Source organism: Mustela putorius, unplaced genomic scaffold, assembly GCF_011764305.1.
Source record: "Mustela putorius furo isolate JIRA1106 unplaced genomic scaffold, ASM1176430v1.1 tig00000788_pilon_pilon_pilon, whole genome shotgun sequence".
Classification (NCBI taxonomy): Eukaryota; Metazoa; Chordata; class Mammalia; order Carnivora; family Mustelidae; genus Mustela; species Mustela putorius.
In genome coordinates, this window is record NW_025421481.1 from 169,215 (window position 1) to 188,942 (window position 19,728).

General features: G+C 47.5%; 1 protein-coding gene across 4 annotated transcripts in view; it reads right to left on the bottom strand.

Moving 5' to 3' along the window:
* The window catches only part of RFX4 (regulatory factor X4), a 156,603-nt gene that overhangs the window by 95,945 nt on the left and 40,930 nt on the right, over positions 1-19,728 (bottom strand). For all 4 annotated transcript variants that reach the window (XM_045084750.1, XM_004743066.2, XM_013051553.1 and 1 more), the window contains exons 3-4: positions 15,136-15,196; positions 2,265-2,388 (exon numbers count right to left, since the gene is read on the bottom strand). In XM_045084750.1, the coding sequence (XP_044940685.1) occupies positions 2,265-2,388; positions 15,136-15,196 (185 nt within the window). The remainder of the gene's footprint in view (positions 1-2,264; positions 2,389-15,135; positions 15,197-19,728) is intronic.

A 19,728-nucleotide genomic window follows, 5' to 3' on the forward strand; every position in this document is an offset into this window, starting at 1 on the left:
TAGAGAGGAAAAGTTATTATTTGGAAAAAGATACTGAAAAGCCATTTGGTGCATAGAGGTCAGCAGGAACTCGGATCAGAGAACAGGGGCGATTTGGTGGAGGTGGTCCGGGAGGAGGAAGGCGGGGGAGGTGAGCTGTGGGAGGTGGTGGAGGGGGCAAGAGGAGGCAGCCAAGCAGAGAGGGCTGAGACCACTTGTGGGGAACTGGCAGGGGGAGGCCTCCAGTGTGGTGGGGAGTCTTGAGCTGGGGATACCCGTTCCACAGGACCCTGTCTGGGATTTAAGTCCCTCCTGCAGACTTCAGTCTCCTGAGATCACCGGTGCTTCCTGCGGGCTGTCTGGTGCAAAGCCCAGAGGGCTGTGAGTTTCATCCCTGGCTCACAATGGTTCAGAACAGGGCTGTCCAATAATACCTTGTGTGGTGATGAAGTGTTCTATTTGCACTGCCCAGTAGGACAGTCTCCAGTTACCTGTGGCCAGTGGGCATGTGGAATAGGGCTAGTGTGCCTGAAGGACAGAATTTTTTCTTCTGCTTATGTTAAACAACCGTAGTGGCTACTGTCCTGAACAGCACAGGTGGAGAGAGGTGCTCTGGGCAGAAGGAAGAGTCCCAGGTCAGAGTGACTCAGAGAAGTTAAGGGATAAGTCCAGGACAGTTAGCATTCTGGATCTTTCGGTTCACCCAACCTCTCCCTCCACTGCAGGCCTTATCTGAGCTCTCCACTGGGGCCGCTGCGAGAGGGGGGATGCGAGCGAATGTCCCCGGACCCCAGAGGCGTGACAAAGCTCCAGTTCCCCCTGCATTCTTGGTATGCCCTTCCTTCTCACACCCACTGAGGTGCTTGCCGACCTCCCTCGACTGTGAGGCTCTCCACAAGTGGGACCCACACTCCATTTCCTCCTGGCCTCCGCAGAACACAGTGCCTGCCACGCAGCCCATCTCGACCCACACCGAAGGAACGCAGAAATGAATGAAAGAAACGGTAAAGTTGGTTTCCCCACTCAACTTTTTAAACAATTATTTGCACGTGGAATGCATCACAAAACCATAGGCCCTCCCCTAAGTCACCATGGAGCACCCTGCCCTTTCCTCAGTGGAGCTAATTCTCAGCCACGTGGCTTTGAACTCCGGCGGAGGGGCAGGGGTCGCTGGCTCAGGCCTGACGCTGTTCTCTGTCCCCTAACCCAGCGGATGACTGATAAAGGTCACTACTTCTTGCCACTTCAGTCCTTGGTATGGGCGCACTCGCAAACCTAGTGAGGAATCCTGGTGCAAAACACAGGATTTCTTTTGTGTTTCCCCATGTAGAAGTTTTGCTGCATCTGCTCACAAAAAGAGCAGATGCAGCAAAACTTCTACATGGGGAAAGAAGCTAATAAAATAAGGAAGAGTTTGGATGTACCGACTCAAATTAAATTAGGTATTTTAGAGGTATAAAAACATATATATATATTTTTTTAAGATTTTACTTATTTATTTGTTTGTTTACTTAGAGTGGGGGGAGGGGCACAGGAGAGGGAAGACAGAGGATCTTAAGCAGACTCTGCATGGAGCACGGAGCCCGACTCACGGTTCGATCTCACGACCCTGACATCATAACCTAAGTCTAAATTAAGAGTCCAATGTTTAACCATCTGAGCCACCCAGGTGCCCCCAAACCTGCATTTCTATCAAACAAACTAAAGATTAGTTTTAGACGAGTGTTCCAGCAGTGCTCCTTGGCCTGTTAAAATGAATGACCAGCGACAAGGAGTTTTTGTGGACATTGCCTGAAGTGTGGAATGTATTTTTATCATGAGATGGACAGACAGCAGCCAGGCTGGCAGTCATGTTACACATAGCATCGCCCCCCACAGAGGATTTTCAGACCCTCAGGCTAACGATGTGAGGCCGTTTTCCAGCTTCCCCAAGGCTTTCCCAGGACAAAGCCAAGCAGTCTGCCCGCCCCAGTCTCACTGATACGCACGCAACACGCTGGGGAGTTTAACATTGGCCTCTCGGAGAAAAGAGGCCATTTCCTGCAAATTAAGTACTGAGGAAATTCAAGTTAGGTGTTCGCTTTTTCATTCGAGGACCTGTCCGAATCGTTTGGTTTTCAATACTTGGCAATTAGTTCGTTTGGTATTCGGCTTGGTTATCACCTTGTTAAGATGTGTTGGTTGCAGCAAAAACCAAAGCAACGAAGACGTCAGCAATGCTTAAGAATGGTGCGTAAGTGACTCAGAACATGGGAAGAGGAGGAGGGCTGGGGAGGCCGACTCACCTTCCCGAAGCTGGCCGCGTTGACAGGCTGCGTGTCGTTCCTCTCACAGAAGTCCAGGTAGTGCACGTACAGGGCACTTCGCGGGATGCAGACCCCCTCCGCGATCTCGTAGTTCTCCTCCAGCCTGTGGACAAACGCTCAGTGAGCAAACCTCAGGCAAGAGGGCACGCGCCTTCTGGTCCTGACCAGGAGAGAACTCTTCCTCCAGATGGGGAAACCGAGGCCCAGGAGGACCAAGTAACCTGCCGGTAGGTTAGCGGGATCAGACTTGTGGTCCCTGTGGGTATGACTTTGGGTCACTTTCGGCTCACATTCCCAATCCCTCTCTCCTGTGCTGTCACTAGTCAGCCCCATTCTGGGTGGGGCAGGTTCCGAAATGTTCCAAAAATACACAGGAGCTTACAGGCGCCCCGTTCAGCGGAGCTTCGAACCACACACTCCCTTGTGCAGCCTTTTCTGTTGGGGTCCCAGGGTTGAAGCATCTTTGTTAACAAGAGCAGTGCGGTGGGATGGCCTGAGAACACAAATGCTAAAGGAAAAGCCAGACAGCTAGACAGCCAGGGACCCACTGACTGAAGGGAGGTTTTATGACCCCAGTGGGGGCTGAACCCATTGGTCTCTTTGGGATCATTATGATTCCATGCCCATCACCTTCTCAATGAGTACAGTTTAACGGCCCAGGGTGAGGGCTTCCTACAGGGGCTCAGACCCCAGTGTGGTCACCTGCTCGCTTGATGACCTTGAGCAAGTTATTTAACCTCAGACCTCAGTTTCCTTTTGGAGGTGCTGCCTGTGATCACCTTCGATCACATATCAATCAGATGTGACGTGTGACCTGAGCCAGCACCGTGAGAAACGTGATCAACACTTCGATGTCGGACCTCATCATCCTCCACTTTTCCTCTCCGTAAAACCTCTCTGGGTACCTACACGTCCAGAATCTGTGCTAGATCTCGGGCACATAAAAGTAAACTACGTAGAGTTTGTCATTTTTCCCCCTCCTCCTTAACACAAACACCAGAGTGGAGGCATCAGAAAGAATCCTGCCCCCTTCGTCACAGACAGTTTGGAAGATTGAACACTTCTTCCGATAGAGCTGCTGGGGTACGTGACAACTGGGGGACTTCTCTTTGGGCTTGCCGAATCCACAGCCTAGGGCACACACTGCTCAATTAACTCAAGAGAAAATATTTCTCTTTTGATCACAGATTGGATTTTAGGAAACAGCCCAAAGTCACTTGGAACCAAGTTGGAGGGATAAAGTGGTTGGAAGAACGCTTTTATCCCAAACAGTTTGGGGAGGGGAAGGAACAAAAATAAGGCGTGATCCTAAAGCAGTGAAACAAATATCCTCAAATGGCTTCTAGCTTCTCCGGGGGCACTGGCCAAAGAAAAGGTCCAGCACTGTCGTAACTATGAAGTGCAGCGAGGACGCAGCCTCCCGAGGGGCCCACTTGAAAAGGCAGCACTCGCTTGGCTCATTCCGACACGCGGTTGAAAGAGAATCAATTCAATCATTTCATATCCAGACCCTATGGATGAGTTCAACCCCAGCCATGCTCAGATGAATGAAGAATCCTGGTGCGGAGTGGTCTCACCATCTCACCCACTCCCCTCTCTCTGGGAAGGGGCATGCTGAGTAACTCCTGACCGTTTTTAGAAGCGTTCCAGGAAACAGTTTGTGCATCCTTTCTGTGTGACCTAATTCCTGGAGACTGGCATGGTGTCTGAGTCACTCCTGCATCCCTGAAGGCCAGCATAGCCCTTGGCACACAGCAGGTGCTCCATAAGTGTTTGATGGCTAGATCGCTGCCGTCATGCATTCATTCCACAAATACTTACTGATCTAGCTCCTGCCAAGTTGCTGGGGATGCCGTGGGGAGCAAGACTGTCCTTGTTTGCATACAAAAAGCAGATTACTGGTGGGCAGATGGATAAAGACACAAGTAATATTTAATTCAACAAGTGTTTATTGAGTTCCAGGTGGTGGTTTAGATATTGAGGAAATAGCAGTGAACAAAACAAAGGCCCTGTCCTGAAAGGGCTTCCATTCTAGTACACGTGTCCCCAACATCGTAAATCAGAACTCCAAATGTGGTTCCCTGTGGGGAAAGGCTTTCATACAGAGATTACATTTCGTAGGACTGTCCTAAGCTTCAGGTCAGCTATGAATGGGAATCAGCCTTCTAGCTTAGCCTGGACCCCTGCATGCCATGCGCAGCATTGTTTCTCACTAAAAGTGAGCTCAGTGGTCCAGAGAACCAGCTTATGCACAAACCTGTGTGGGCCATCTGAATCCGACGGTCTCACAGACATGCCTTGATTGACCTGAAAACAGCCTTGGCCCAAGGACACTTCATATAAAAATCTAACTTCCTTTGAAAAGGCTAAGATCTGGCAACACTGAGCCCATATTCCCGCATGACCAATAACAGGCCAGAGGTATGTGTGCCCTCAAGTTGGGCAGAGTCCCCACTCCTCCCTCCTTTTCTGACACCTATTTTCTGTTCTATGTCTGGCTCCTGTAGGCTCTTATGTTGACATGAGGCACGACCCAGGCCCTAGCTCACTTTGCAGCCTATCTGCAGAGGGTACCGCACAGAGATAGGAATCCTTAAGCACAGCAGGAGCGGTGGACAGTGGAAGATGCTGTAAAGGTTCGTGGATGGACTGGGATTGAACCTTGTGACAACCAGGATGGTTAGCATCTCTTGCTCTCTTCAAAGGATGCCAGGCACTGGGTATCTGGTATCTCTTTCCATCCTCACAAAAACCATTTGAAGTAGGCAAAACTGAGGCTCAGGGAGTGGAACTCAAGTGCCTGTGGTCAACAGCCGGTCAGTGGGACAGTCTTACTCTGTGGGACAGCATCCTTGCTCTGGTGGATGGAGGGGTTCCAGGCGAGGAGAACAGGGGGGATGAGGACACACCGACACGCACTTTGGATGATGAAGACAACAGTATGAGCAGAGAACGGGCTTGCAGAGGAACCTCTGAAAACACAAAACCATGGGGGAGGGGGTATGGAGAATTCTTTGGTGCCCACAAGAGAATAGGGCCTGGCACAGGAGTCTGGCAGTCCTTGGAGTTTAAGAGTTACAACAAAAGTGTTATTTTCTGGGGGTGGTGAAGCAGAACTCAGAGAACTGAAAAAATAAAGACTCAGAGGAGGGAAGAGCAGAGTGTTTCTGGGATCCTGCAGAAGTCAACACTGTGTCATCAGTAACAAGAGTCACTAATATTAATTTAAAGCTTAATGTCATCTGTTAAGCAGCAACGGGTTGACCGTAAGAGAATATAACAATCAACACAAAAAACACCCAAGTCTCATAGGTTCCATCTCAGACTCCTGAGAGTCCTACTAAGCAACTTCCTTTGCAAGCTTTGATTTCAACTCTCTGGACTATGGGGGAACATTTTCCAGACCAACACACACACACACACAACTTGGGCGGCTGCAACTTTGTGCAGGACAAGCTGTGGGGAGGAAAAAAGTATCCCTTTTTGCTCATCCTCGCTAACAATTTCCTAAAATTAATTTTGGCCAGAAAAATCCATGGGTACATTCAACACGCATGCATTTCAAGCCATTCAGAGCTCGTCTTATGAAAGGCATGTGATCCTTTAAAATGACAGGGGCCAGTTACATTTTCTTTAGCATATTGTGGCCTGATCAGATTCATTCTTTGGAAAGGTCACGATGGTGCCGTGATGGTGGGAGGCCACGGGTGATTAGTGAGGCCTGGCACATCCATGGCGGCTGACTAGTAGTATCTGTTGAATGAATGAATGAACAAATGAGACCAGTTAAGAGCTGCTCCAAGAGATAGAGCGAGGAGTGGAGTGAAGGAGTGGCTGTGGGGGCAGAGACAGCATTTAGGCTGTGGCTGCCAGATGTGGGGTGGATGGGAGAAACCAAGGCACGCTCTGGGGTTCCTGGCTGGGCCAACTGCATGGCTGGGGGCCCCGTTCCTCATGACTAAGGGGCCGTTCCTCATGACTAAAGACTGCAAGGGAGTTACGGAGGGCAGGCGTGATGTGGTATGAAAAAGCACAGGCTCCCAGGTAAATTCCCGAGTCCCCTTCCCATTAGCTATTTTATTTAGGCCCCTCCCCCCCATGCCTCAGTTTCTACTGGACGTTCCTGTGGGTTGTTTGCTCACTCAGTAAGGCCAACGGATCAGCATTAAGATGGAAGACCAAGGTTAAAAAGTATCCCATTAAATACACCCATAGCAGCAACAAACTATTTGAATCCATATGGGTCCAAGTCACATTCACACAGGCTGAGTTAATTAAGCAGTTACCTGTCAGAGGCCAGAGCCTTCTAAAGAAGAACGTTTCTACGCACGTTTTATTCCTCAAGGTATCCAGGTGGCTTATGACTATGAAGCATTTTAATAAGCTCTGCGACTGAATAGTTGTAACTGGCATTCAGGGTGACTTCGATGCTTGATGAGTTTCCACAGAAAGAGCGTCATGATACCTTTCCCCAAACCTCCTTACGAAGTCCAGAGGTCCGCATGTGTACTCAAGTTGCTAATTGGAATGTCCGCTTCGCTGACCAAGGCACCGCAGAAAGAAAGGCAGTTAATTATTTCTCTTCATATCTGATGAAATCTCCCCTTTTCCTCCTCACTTGTGGAGGACATCATTAGTCTGACATGGTGAACAATACTCCATTATACCTGGATATTTTTAATGATCACCAAAAAATTCCCCACGTCTTCCATTTTCTGATCTTCTATTTAATAACGCGATCATATTTGAATCGAGCCCATCCTATTATACGGAGATAATGAACTCCGTCCAGGAGCCAGCAGCAGTCATTATCTGCAATACACAGTTTGAGGAAGACCTCCTCATGAGGTTTGGGGGCGCGGGGCGCAGGAGGAGGCTCTGTGTCCGCGCTGGCAGTGAACATCTCCACACCAGCACAATGGGCCCTGCCCATCGCCTGAGCAACCTGTTCTCTTCCAGGCACACCTGAGCATTCGGTTCCGAGTCTCCTCTCCCCAGGTCCTTGCAGACATGTCTGTAACAAAGTCCTCCTCTTCCATTTTCCCAGAAGATCAGACAGCAGGGTTTTTTTTAAAAAAAAAAAAAACTTCATTGGACATAGTAACTTATTACTGAGGCTTTCAGAGTTGTCCGAGACTTAAAAATCTGTGAAAACACGCTTGCTAAGCGATCAGAGGCCAGATGGTGATCCAAACCCAGCTGTGTCTTCCCTCTGCCTCTGTGAAGTCCTAACTCCTTCCCTTGGCATCTAAGACCCCCACATCGGACCCCTGACTACTTCTCCAGGCTTCCGCCGACCCACTCCTCTGCACACACACTTGGCTCCAGCCAATGGGTCCATGGCCCAGCTCGGATTCCTCTCTCCTGACACCGCGGTGTTTGATGCCCACCCAGCCCCCGAGGACGGCCTCTTCACCGGTTCTTCCTCCTCACCTGATTCCCTAATTTGTGCGCTCCGTAACGTGCAGGGCGCTGCGATGCGCACCTCCCGGCACCCAGCCCCGTGCGTGGAGCACAGCGTGTGGACAGGAGGCCCGGCCTCTGCCCCTATAGCTCTCCCTGCCTGTTGGGCCTCTCCATGGCCCTTGGATCCTTCTGCGGCTCCCGCCGCCTTCGCTGAGCAGCAGCACTGGGTTCCGAGGTGGGTTCCCAGGTGGCACTCGCTGGGTTTATATCCCGCCTCCGCCGCTCGCAAGCACCACGGTCTCGGCGGTGCTGCTCGAACTCTCAGATTCTTGCCTCCTTCTTTGGTAAAATGACCCAAATGATTTCCCCAAGGCCGCAGAGGGATTCAACGAGAATCCACGCACAGCCAACAGCCCGCCGGCCGGCAGAGAGGAACCCAGGTTAGGACACCTGCCCATGTTATTCTAGGTTACGGCGGAAGATTCCCGGAATGTTTCACGTCTTGGAGTGAGAGTCCTGTGAAGGCAGGAACCAAACCGAACCCCTGTTTATGTTAGCGGAGTTCCTAGCCCTGAACACAGGCAGTCAATACTTCAGAAGGAAGAACAGAGGCGGTGGCAAGGAAGGAAAACAGATTTTTGTACAGATCAGAAGAGCTTTGTTTTTCTCTGTTGTTGTTGTTGTTGTTTTTTTAATCTTAAAACCTAGGTGATTAAAGAAAAACCCTGATTCATATGAACGTATTTATATTTTCCAGTGCCTACAGTATGCCAGGCATAGTTACGTTTTCTATAGCTACTGGCGCAAGGTGGGTAACATTATCTCCATCACATGGAGGAGGGGAGGGACTTGCCCAAAGTTGTTGTGCTGGGAAAAGCTAGGCTTGCAGTTTGAACTTCTAAAGCCCTCACTATGCTATGGCCTGACATTCATGGTGGGGTCAGTGAGCCAGCACACATTTATTGAGCACCTACTATGTGCCAGGCTGTAGAAGACAGCATTGAACACCAATACACAATTCCCGCCATTGCCTTTAGGAAGCCAATGGTTGATCCGAAGAAGATGGGAACCAAAGAGAGAACAGCACCAGACAATAACTACATATGAAATAGGGGGCTCTGGCTCCGGCCAGATGTGAGGCTGATAGTATAAAAAGCCCAAACAAACAAACAAAACCGATCCATTTTATCCAATAGCACTTAAGTCCACGATTTGCTCCTGGGTAGACACACCAACCAGACACCCGCATTGAGGTGGCTCTGGTAATTGTCCCAGGACCTCAGCTGACTCTGCTTCCCCTTCAGGGGCCTTCTTGGGAGTCAGGCATTCCCCTACTCGGATGGAGTGAGACTGTGACCCTCTGCTGCATACAGCTGCCAGCTTGGTTTCCTCCTCTTTAAACAGGGCTCACAGTCCTGCTGACTCTACAGGGTTCTCACAAGGAACAAGAGAGCTCAACTGGTGATGCCACCTGGTGCAAGCTCACTTGAGCTGTAGGTCTGGCTGATGCGGAGCAACGGACTGACTCAGGGACTTAGCGCTGCCATTGTAATTATGGAATTGGAATTGGATCAGAACCTCCAGGAATTGAGGCTCCTCCATAACCTGTGATTGGCCAATTGGCCTATAAACTACTGGGTTGGTATTCCAGAAAGGCCTGGGATTAGCCAGGTTCTAGAATCCTTATGTTCATTTTTTTGGTTTAAGTCGCTCCCCCCACTTTTTTTTTTTTTTTCTGGACAAAAATTCAGCATCATCTAACAGTACCGTGTCACAGTTCTGCACTGTTGCTGATGCTTCTGTTGGGGCTGGCCTGGGGGAGGGCAGCCCAGAGCTCTGGGGGGCACCCCTGACAGCTGAGGTGATTTGGGCACCATTCTCCACCACGAGCCATCCTCCCTCTTGATATTCTCTTTCCATCCCTTCCCTGTCTCTACACATCTCTCCTTCACCCTCATGAACACCTGTGGGAGTGTTTGCCATGTTGGGGTCAAGAAGTGGGAGTGGTCGGGACACACAGGGAAACGTTAGTGGGACTACAGAACTGCCCGCTCAAATGCCTTCACCGTATTATATTTTAACCACAGCACAAAATACTAAAAAAAAAAAAAAAAAAAGACTCCTAGCGCCACACCACATCTTCTCATGCTCTGAGTCCCACCCCTCATGGGGTGCTGACCTCGTCTCTCCATCGGCAGCAGAGGATGCCACCCCACCTCCTGGCATTACCTAACAGCTCTGGCTGTGTCTGACCTAAAAACGTTTGGCCTGCCTTTCCAGAACCAGGTGGGGGAACTCCTATGATGGAAGCAAATAAGATCATGTCACTGTTGAGTAAGGGATCAAGTCAGAGAGGGGTACAAAATGTCAGGCGTCGGTCACACTCAATGACTCTGGTTTAGGAGCTGTGATCTGGTGTAAAACTTCAACACGCTTCTTTGGAACAGCACAAAGCCCAGCGTTCTACCTCTGGCCCCCAAGAGCATTTTAAAGGGAAACACGAAATTTATTTTGTTTCGTATTAATTTGTATTATTTAATTTATTAATCTATATTATATTATATATAATATATTATTACATAATAATATACATATAATAAATTATTAATTTATATTGTTTCATATTAATTTGAACTATTGAAAGGCTGTCAATCACCCAAGACTTCATTTTAGTTTTTTCAAAAGAAAAGGAAAAAAATGCTCCCCAACAAAGTGACAGTTTGGTCTTCTACCGTCTTCCATTGGGGAAGAAACTCCCTCCCTCTGTGACCTGCTGAAAGGGAGGATGTCTCGAACACTGATTGGCGCCCATAGGCGACAGGGAGGTGTGTGAGAGGGCAGGGCTGTGCAGGGGGGGACATGTGCCGGCAGCGAGCGAGCGGGCCAGGATAGAGGAACAGGCTGCTTTCCATTCCCAAATCCTCTGCTTGAATAGAGGTTATTGTGCGGCCGGGTCTCCAGCAGCGCTCACCCTCCCCAGCGGCTTGGGCTTTACTAACCCTCGTGACCAAGGATGCTGGAAAGTGTTCGGCAGAAGGCATTTGACAATATTTGCCTGTTTTCTGCTGGGAGCTGCCTCCAGATCACGTGGCCCCAATTATTTGAGGCTGCTTGGCCACTGTATTATTGGTTCTTAGAGGGGGGGGTGGTCTCGAGGGTGATGGTGAGGGGCCTCGTGGCAAGGAGGGAGAAGGTGGGGAAGCAAATAGCCCCTACCCCAATTCCCAAAACAAGCCAAGCGTCCCAAGAGAGCTCAGCACAGTCGGGCCTCCTTGGCAAGGAAACCAATGTCCTTTTCTAGGCCTGCGGTCCTGAGGGGCTGCACACTGCCACTGCAGAGAGGGGATGGAGTGAAGCATGCACGTGCCTCGGAGAATGAGATGCAATGGTGTAGAGCTAGGGTCCTACTTCTTTTTTATTTTTCTTTAGAGAGAGAAAGAGTGGGATAGGGGGAGGGGCAGAGAGAGAGGGAAAGAGAGAGAATCCCAAGCAGGCTCCAAGCCCAGCGCGGACCCTGATGCAGGGCTGAATCTCACACCCCGGAGATCATGATCTAAGCCAAAATCAAGAGTCAGACACTTAACCGACTGAGCCAGCCAGGTGCCCCCCACCGCTCTTTTTTTCTAAGTATTTTGTATGGTGGGTGAAGATACAAAATGGCAAAACCATTTGAAAGGACAAATTTTATTCCCATTAATATTTTCTGAGCACCCAGCTCTTCTACTTCTTGACCCCAACATGGAGAACATTCCCGCAGGTGGGCAAGGGGGCAGGTATGCAGAGGTTCCCAGCAGCGCTGTTTGTAAGGGCGCAGATGAGATGTGGACACAACCTAGATGCCCATCAAAAGGCAAGTGGCGAAATCCATGGAATCACGCGCAGCGGTTACAATGGGGCTGCTCTTTACCGACTAACACGGGGATGGCTTCGGGACCTTCCAGTGAGGAAAGAGCAAGCCATGGGTCAATACAGTGTAGAAGCGTATTTTTAGTGCAATATGTCTGCATTCCTTTCAGAAAGGAAGAAATACGAAATCCTAAAAATCAGAATTTGGAAACTTGTGTTGGTACACAGACACGTAAACGTGTCGACAAGGACAGTAAACACACAAGCACACTTCTCACTGGTGACAGGGCTGCTCTGGGGGAAGAGGCAGGAACTACAACCAAGTTAGCCTCATAAAAGATATTTCCGTTTTTAAAAGAGGAAATATATCCCTCGTGTACATTAAATAAAATAAAATAGAAGCAAAAATAAGTATTGAATTTGTATCTTGTCTTTTTCTACAATGTTAACAAAAGAAAGAGAAGAAAGTCAGACAAGGGAAGAAGGGGAAAAATACATGAACACAGATTTAGCTCTGAACTCGCTGGCGCCCAGAGCAGGAAGGGTACGCGGGCTGAATGATACCATTTTCCCTTGCGAAATGGAGGGTGCGTCCAGTTCCTTTTCAAAGACAAAGTATTTGCGCTGAAACTACATTCTCAAAATTTTGCTCAAGTGCAACTTTACATATAGGAGGTCATGCGTCTTCCACTACAGTCTGAAGCACGACTCTGTTTTTATTTAAGAGAAATTCTGGGGGCGCCTGGGTGGCTCAGTGGGTTAAGCCGCTGCCTTCGGCTCAGGTCATGATCTCAAGGTCCTGGGATCGAGTCCCACATCAGGCTCTTTGCTCAGCAGGGGGCCTGCTTCCCTTCCTCTCTCTCTGCCTGCTTCTCTGCCTACTTGTAATCTCTGTCTGTCAAATAAATAAGTAAAATCTTTAAAAAAAAAAAAAGAGAGAGAGAGAAATTCTGGCTGATGGGTATTAAGGACGGCCTGTGCTGTGATGAACACTTGGTGTTTCATGTAACTAATGAATCCTTGAACACTGTATCAAAAACGGACGATGTACTATATATTGGCTAACTGAACATCATTTTAAAAAAATTTTAAATAAAAGAAAATTTTAAAAGAGAAATATTGGGGCGCCTGGGGGGCTCAATTGGTTGGGCGCCCAGCTTTTGGTTTCGGCTCAAGTCATGATCTCTGGATTGTGGGATTGAGCCCCACGGCGGGCTCCTTATTTAGCATGGAGTCTGCCTGGGATTTTTTCTCTCCCTCTGCCCCTCCCCACAACTCAATAAACAAACAAGTAAATAAAATCTTTTAAAAAGAGAGTCTTTCCTGCTGTTCACAGATCCTCTCCCCTGACTCCCTCTCCCTATCTTTATCTCTCTCCTATCTCTTGCTGTGTCCCACGCTGGCTGCTTCCTATGGTTCCTTGAACAAGCTCGGCCTGCCTCCCATCCTGGAGGGAGTGGCAGACACTGTGGTGTGTGCCCAGGTTACTCCTGAGGACTGAGGCATCCTTCCTCACTGCTGGGAGGTTGGTACTGAGACTGAATCCGTCCTAGGGAGTTGTCCTCAGCAGAATGTGAAGAACACTGACTTGTCCAAAGCTTCACCCTCCTCCCAGGGAACCGCTGACATCCAGTGATGGGCAAGGGGGGGAGGAGGTAAAGACCTGGATCCATTGCCTAGATTCTGGTCTCTCTGAAGGGCCAGCCCAGCCTCAGAAGTCCCTTAGAGATTGCTGAAGGCTCTGCCACAACCTCCTGTTAACCTGAAACCCCCCAGCCCCGCCTACCCTAGTGTCCCTCACACTCCCACGTGTCGATACTGGGGGCACACCAGAATAAAACACCCAGACACCTGCAGAGAGCAGGTCTCTGCTCAGACTGCCTCTGGGAAAGCCCGACCTACAATCGTACAGCCTTTTTAGAAGCTGTTCCCTCTGCCTAGAATGTTCCCCAACCCTGATTCTCACATTGTCATGTTGTCAGTGAGGACTTCTTGTCATACAAGTGTCCACTTAAATGTCACCTCCTCTGGGAAGCTTTCCCTCACCACTCCACCTAAAATACCCTCTGAGACACTACCCTGTCAGCCGATTCAAATTCTCCGCACAGCCCCTGTCAGCATCTAATGTATTCCTTGTTTCTTTATCATTAACAGGATACTTCTACATCATTATAAATTCACCTCCCCTCGGTCCCTATTCCTGGGCTGTCTGATTCACTGGTACATTTTCAGAGCCTAGAAACAGGGTGTGGCAAAGGATGGATGCCTCATTAGATGTCCTGGCATTATGGGAATTTGTGTGATCATAATTTAGGGGGAAGGGTTCAGGCAGAGGTGTGACCAGGGAATAGAGTAGAATTTTAAAGAAAGCCAAAAGCAGCAAATGCAACAAGGAAAAGAATATAGGGACAAAACGATGGAAACAAGCCAAAGTCTGGAAATCAAGCTCCTGCAAACAACCTTACTCTCCTGGCAGCCAAGCGAGCCGAATGTGGAGACTCTCGTTAGGTAGGGAAGATTGAGTTACGCTCCTGCACGCTTTCCCCCAATGCTGTCTTCCCCCCACCTGTGCGTGGATTAGTCAAGAGAATCTAATGCGATGTGCTCATTAAAGCCCACCTGCTTCCTCTTCTCATTTGTTCTCTCCTCTCTATCCTTCCCGAATCTTCTCTTCCTTTCTTCCAAAGCAGGGGCTTTGCAGTTAGAGAGACCCAGCCAGGTTCTTGCCTTTGCCACTTCATGGCTCTATGTAGATTCAGGCAAATGACTTAACTGTCTAAGCTTTATTTTCCTCATCTGTGAAATGGGCACAACAATATCAACTTCAGAGAACCGTGAGACTGAGACCAGGCACAAGGCGCATATTGGAAGCTCCTCGCGTGGAGTCTGGCACATACTAGGTCTTCGTGCCTTCCCTTCCCCAGTCCTTCCTCCCTCTCCTTCTTTCCTTAATCTCCTCAGGTTTGCTGGGCTGGGCTGCCAGTGGAAATAACAGCCTTAACTGAAACGATGTTTGGGGAGAAAGCTACAACACGATCTAAGTGAGCCTCTTACAGGAGAATTGATCTGTAAACCTCAAACATGAGAGCAGCCACTCAAACAACATCCATTAGGTGTTGCACCAAGTCCAGGAATTCCAGATACCGAAAGGAAAGCCACTGAAGTAGGTAACGCTTGTTCCTGTTATTAATGTTAAAATAATTGTATTATAGTTGCAATTAAATATGAACCCATGAAGGACTCTTTGGTAGGGGTGAACAGACCTATGTTTCTGTAATTTGCTGCAACGTTGTTAATTGTAACAACTCATTCCAGAAAGTCAGTGAGCAACACCCTTGGGGGATCCAGCCCTTGCCAGGGTCTTGATGACGGGACAATCTCTCCCAAAATATAACAAATATGGAAATCCGAATCTCTAGGCAGGATCTAAGTTGAGTATTTTATACAGAGCCGCAAATCAAACTGATTGCATGTGAGCTGCAGGATATCAAGTTCTCAGGACAATATCAGACCTCCCAGTGACACCCTGCTCCGCGGGTAGGAAGTGACAGTTGCGCGAGGGCCCCATCAAGAGAGGACTTGCTGAAAATGAACTTACCATTGCAGAGTAGCAGGAGTGGAGTGGGGCTTGGATGCTCTATTGTTTTCTTTTTCCTCATCTGTTAAAGGAAAGAAAAAGGAGTGACCTTCAGCAGGAAAAGTACTCTCCCAAGCAGCCTATGGCGCCCAAGGGTTTGAAGAAAACTCAAAAGCTGATGCTTCCCACATGTTAGATATCTTCTTGAATAAGGACAAAGGGAAACTGACTTATACAGAAAACTCTTAGAGTACCTGGCATTTTTAATTTGATGAAATTCGTCAGAGTTGAAGAGCTGTCTCTATCACTGAGCAATATGACTGTGTTCACCCAATATACTATTTTTCCAACTGCAGCTGGATGCCTGGACTCTATGATTCAGACCCTAAGAACTCACCATTTGCTCCTGCTAACCCCACAGAGAAGTATGGGGTAAGGGAGGGGAAGTCAGTGCCCAGGAGACTCGGGATAGCAAGATCACAGAGCGGCACTAGCCGACTTCTCTGTAAAGGGCCAGATACTAAATATGTTAGGGTTTGGGGGCCAAGAGGCAAAATCAAAACTACCATGTCATATTTATATAACAAGGGTAGACAAATTTCCACAAAGCTTTTATTGATAAAATTCAAAACAAAATAATAGCAATTGAGTACAGTTTTTGTAATATGTCTACTACTAAGAATAAATGAGATTGCTTTGGGGGAGGAGGTTAACATTTTTCTAAACTGGGGTTTAAAGTTCATATTCTCTACCATTGAGCAGATTACAAATATTCATCTATAAAAGCCATTCTTGGCTTACAGCCCTATGAAAACAGGCATCAGGCCAGACCTGAATAACAGATCCAACTTTGCGTCTAAAAAGAACTCTCATAATTTCATCATGGATTAGCTGAGAAATACATATAACGACCCTCATCTGATTCCTGATAAAGCCTATTTATAGAAATAGTCAACATAAAATTTCTTGGTCCACAAAATTTGACCCAAGAAGACCAGTATGGATTATAATCTCAAGAGAAAATTAGTGATGTCAAAGCCTACAACTACAGTCAACTAAATTTATAAAGAACATGTAAAATGGTCAGTGAAATAAATCTCTGGCATAAATTTTATATGGAGAAGGATCCGTACCCAGAGAAAAGATTTCAATGAAACAAAAATGAAAGTGGAAGAAAGTGAAGTATGCTTAGTGAAAAGAAATTTTTAAATGAATTAGCCTAATAGAGTTCAGAAAATATTTTCTTGATGAAAATTTATCAAGATTGGTATAAATCTGACAATGGAATACTATGCAGCCATCAAGAGAAACGAAATCTTGCCATTTGCAACGACGTGGATGGAGCCAGAGGGTATTATGCTGAGTGAAATAAGTGAATCAGAGAAAGATAATTATCATATGCTCTCTCTAATATGAGGAATTTGAGAGGCAGGGCGGGGGGTCGTGGAAAGGGGGAATGAAACAAGATGGGATCAGGAGGGAGACAAACCATAAAAGACTCTTAATCTCACGAAACAAACTGAGGGTTGCTGGGGGGAGGGGATAGGGAGAGGGTGGCTGGGTGATGGACACTGGGGAGGGTATGTGCTATGGTGAGTGCTGTGAAGTGTGTAAGCCTAATGATCTACAGACCTGTACCCCTGGGGCAAATATACATTATATGTTAATAAAAATAATTAAAAAATAAAAAATTAAAAAACAAAAAGATTGGTATAATTCTGATTAATTAGTACCTGTGGCAGATACTGAGGCTGCTTATTCAACCATTGTACATACTCAGCTTCTTGCTCATTCACAGAACCGCAATGTAGAGGGAACCACGTGTCAAGGGGGGGTGTTGATTCCCCTTTGAATCCCAAACAGCTGAATGTTGATGAATTTAAATATACCCATGGAGCCACTGATGGGGTCGGTGTGGCAGGTGACTTGGTGCTGGCCTATCAGACTGACGGAAAAGCTCTCTGCAAGCTTCTGGGAAAGATATTTTTCCCTACCAAAAAGGAATTGGAGGCCTTGATTTTGAACTTCTGTCCTCCAAAACTGTGAAAAAACAAAACAAAACAAACAAACAAAAAAAAACCAGTATCTTCTGTTTTGTGCAAAAGCAAACAGACTAGCAGCTGAGAGAGTCTGGTCTGTCCTGTTCTCGAACATGGCAGAGCAGACCCAGAGCGGTGAGCTTTCAGCTGGGAAGAGAGCAGCCTCAGCATGAAGTCCTTGCTGAGGTGGCAGAGAGGAAAGGGGGGGGGACTGGGGGATCTGAGGGTCACATTGTGCCTGATTAGCCAATCCCCAGTGCAGCTGCCTCCCTGTTTTGTGAGGTAATAAAATTTTCTTAGTTCATAAAACCTCTTTTCATTGGATATTCTCTTCCCTGCCACCAAAAGCCTCGTAACGGATACAAACTCTCTCATACTCATCTTTGTGTTTCCTCCTAACAGTGCCTGTTCCACTAAATAGCCAGGTCTGTCTTCCACAAATGCCTTCGACTATCATCAGAAAGTAAGTAGCACAATAAGGAGAACGGACATGTGAGTCTCACAAGAATATAGACAGACACAGAAAACAACACTCAACCTCAGCTGTTCACAGAGAAATAAAAAAGAAAATAATAATGAGGCACAACTTTACATCTCTGAGAGTAACGAAAATGCTAAGTAATGATAATCCCCAGTGCTGGTGTGTAAGTGGTAAAACTGACACTCACATACTTCTGAAGGTAGTGTTAACTGGTACAAAGTTTTTGGTAATCAATTCGGCAGTTGCTTACCAATTTACCAACTGCTTACCAATATTGAGAGCCATCTAAAATGCACGGTCACCTGACCTCACATTCCAACTCCTAGAAATTATACTAAGCAAGTAATTGAAAAGAAATAAAAGGCAGCGTTAAAAAACACGATCAACTGAGTTTTTTCCTTAAACAAGGAAAAGCATATAAACAACCTCTCAGCTTATGTTGGACCACGATTGGACCAGTTTCCATTCCGCGTAGAACTGGCAGAATTTTTCTCCTCTGCTTTTTTAAATTTCAGCATTTCAGCCAAGCTGGACTAGATATCAAAAGATCTATGTTCTAGAATCAGTGCCAAAACTCACTGGCTGTGACTGAGCAAACCCCTCATTTTTCTTCATTTGTAAATGGTCACTTTACAGGGCCATTGAAATGACTATATTAATTAATTCAACAAATATTCACTGAATACCTAATTTATGCCAGCTAGACACTGGGAATAAAGAAATTAGACTCCTGTCCTTCAGTCTGGCTGGAGAAAGAGAAAGACAAACAGTGGAGAGAAAGGCCAAGTTTAGTAAGAAGCGAAAAATGCTGTAATACAGGTAGGCAAGCGGGAGCCTGAGAAAGCAGAGGCTTCACAGAAGGCTTCCTGGAGGCAGTGGTAAGTGAGCTGTAACCCTTGAAGTGTGTCAGAGATGGGAACCAGATGGCAAGGAAGGTGGGACCAAGTCAGGGGAAAGAAAGTAGAGACGGCGAGGGACAGACCAAGACACGGGGACCCATACGATCATGATGACCACAGCTTGGGTCCCTGTGGGGGACGGGGACGAGATCTGGAAAGGGACTTTTCGGACATTCTAATGAGTTTGTTTCAGCTTCCAGACCGTTTCTGAAACTGAGGATGATCATCACGCCTACCTTAAAAGGCTGTTGGGGGAATGATGACATGAACTTAACAGAGACTAAGAGCCCCCAAACCTCCCCAGACTGCCCTCAGCTGCCCTGGGGGCCAGGATACCTGGAGCCATTCTGCTCGGAGATACGCACAGGGGCAAAGACAGGCAGGGACGGAGACCCCGCCAGGTGAACACACTCCAGGCCATATCATGGCTCCACACAGGAGGGGGCATCTGAGCTGTGCCTTGAAGACAACAGTCTGGGTTTTTAAAATAACTTTGTTTCCTGTTCCCCAAAATCATCCACATTCATTTTTTTTAACTTTGGAAAATAGAAAAATCTCTGTAAATCCAAGCCCCTCTCAACACAGCGAACTATTGTTTTATCTTATTTACCTCCAGTCTGTTTTCAATGTTCTCTTTCACACCCGAGGACACGCACACAATCCTAACTTAAAACAAGAGAGGGCCACTGGCTTGTGGCTGCGTCCTTCGCCTTTACAAGGACGAGTTCGACTTTGAGGGGCAGACTCTGAGGGAGGGGCATTCCAGGAGAGGAGGCAGCAGGAGAAAGGCTGGGAGGGCAAAACCCAGAGCAACAAGGCAGTGTGGAAGGGTTCCACTTGGCCGTAGCCAGAAGAGCCCCTCATTTTGGGATTCTGTCCAGCACCTCCCACACAAGTGAGACCTGTCTCTATTGTGTTGATGGCCCACTTCGGATACCAGTGAATAGAAAGAGACTTGGCTTTGGGGGCAAGGCAGACCTGGGTTTGAATCCCAGCCTTGCCCCTAACTCTGGGTGGAACCCTGAGCAGTTAGTCCCTTAACTCATCAAAGCCTGAGGGTCCTCTCCCTAAAACATGAGAATCATAGCTTAGATCCCAAGGACAGCTTGAAAATTAAATAGAGTATCTACCAACCAGACACATGAAAAAAAGAATACCGTCACAATCACAATAGCATTTATTGGCCAAGGACTCA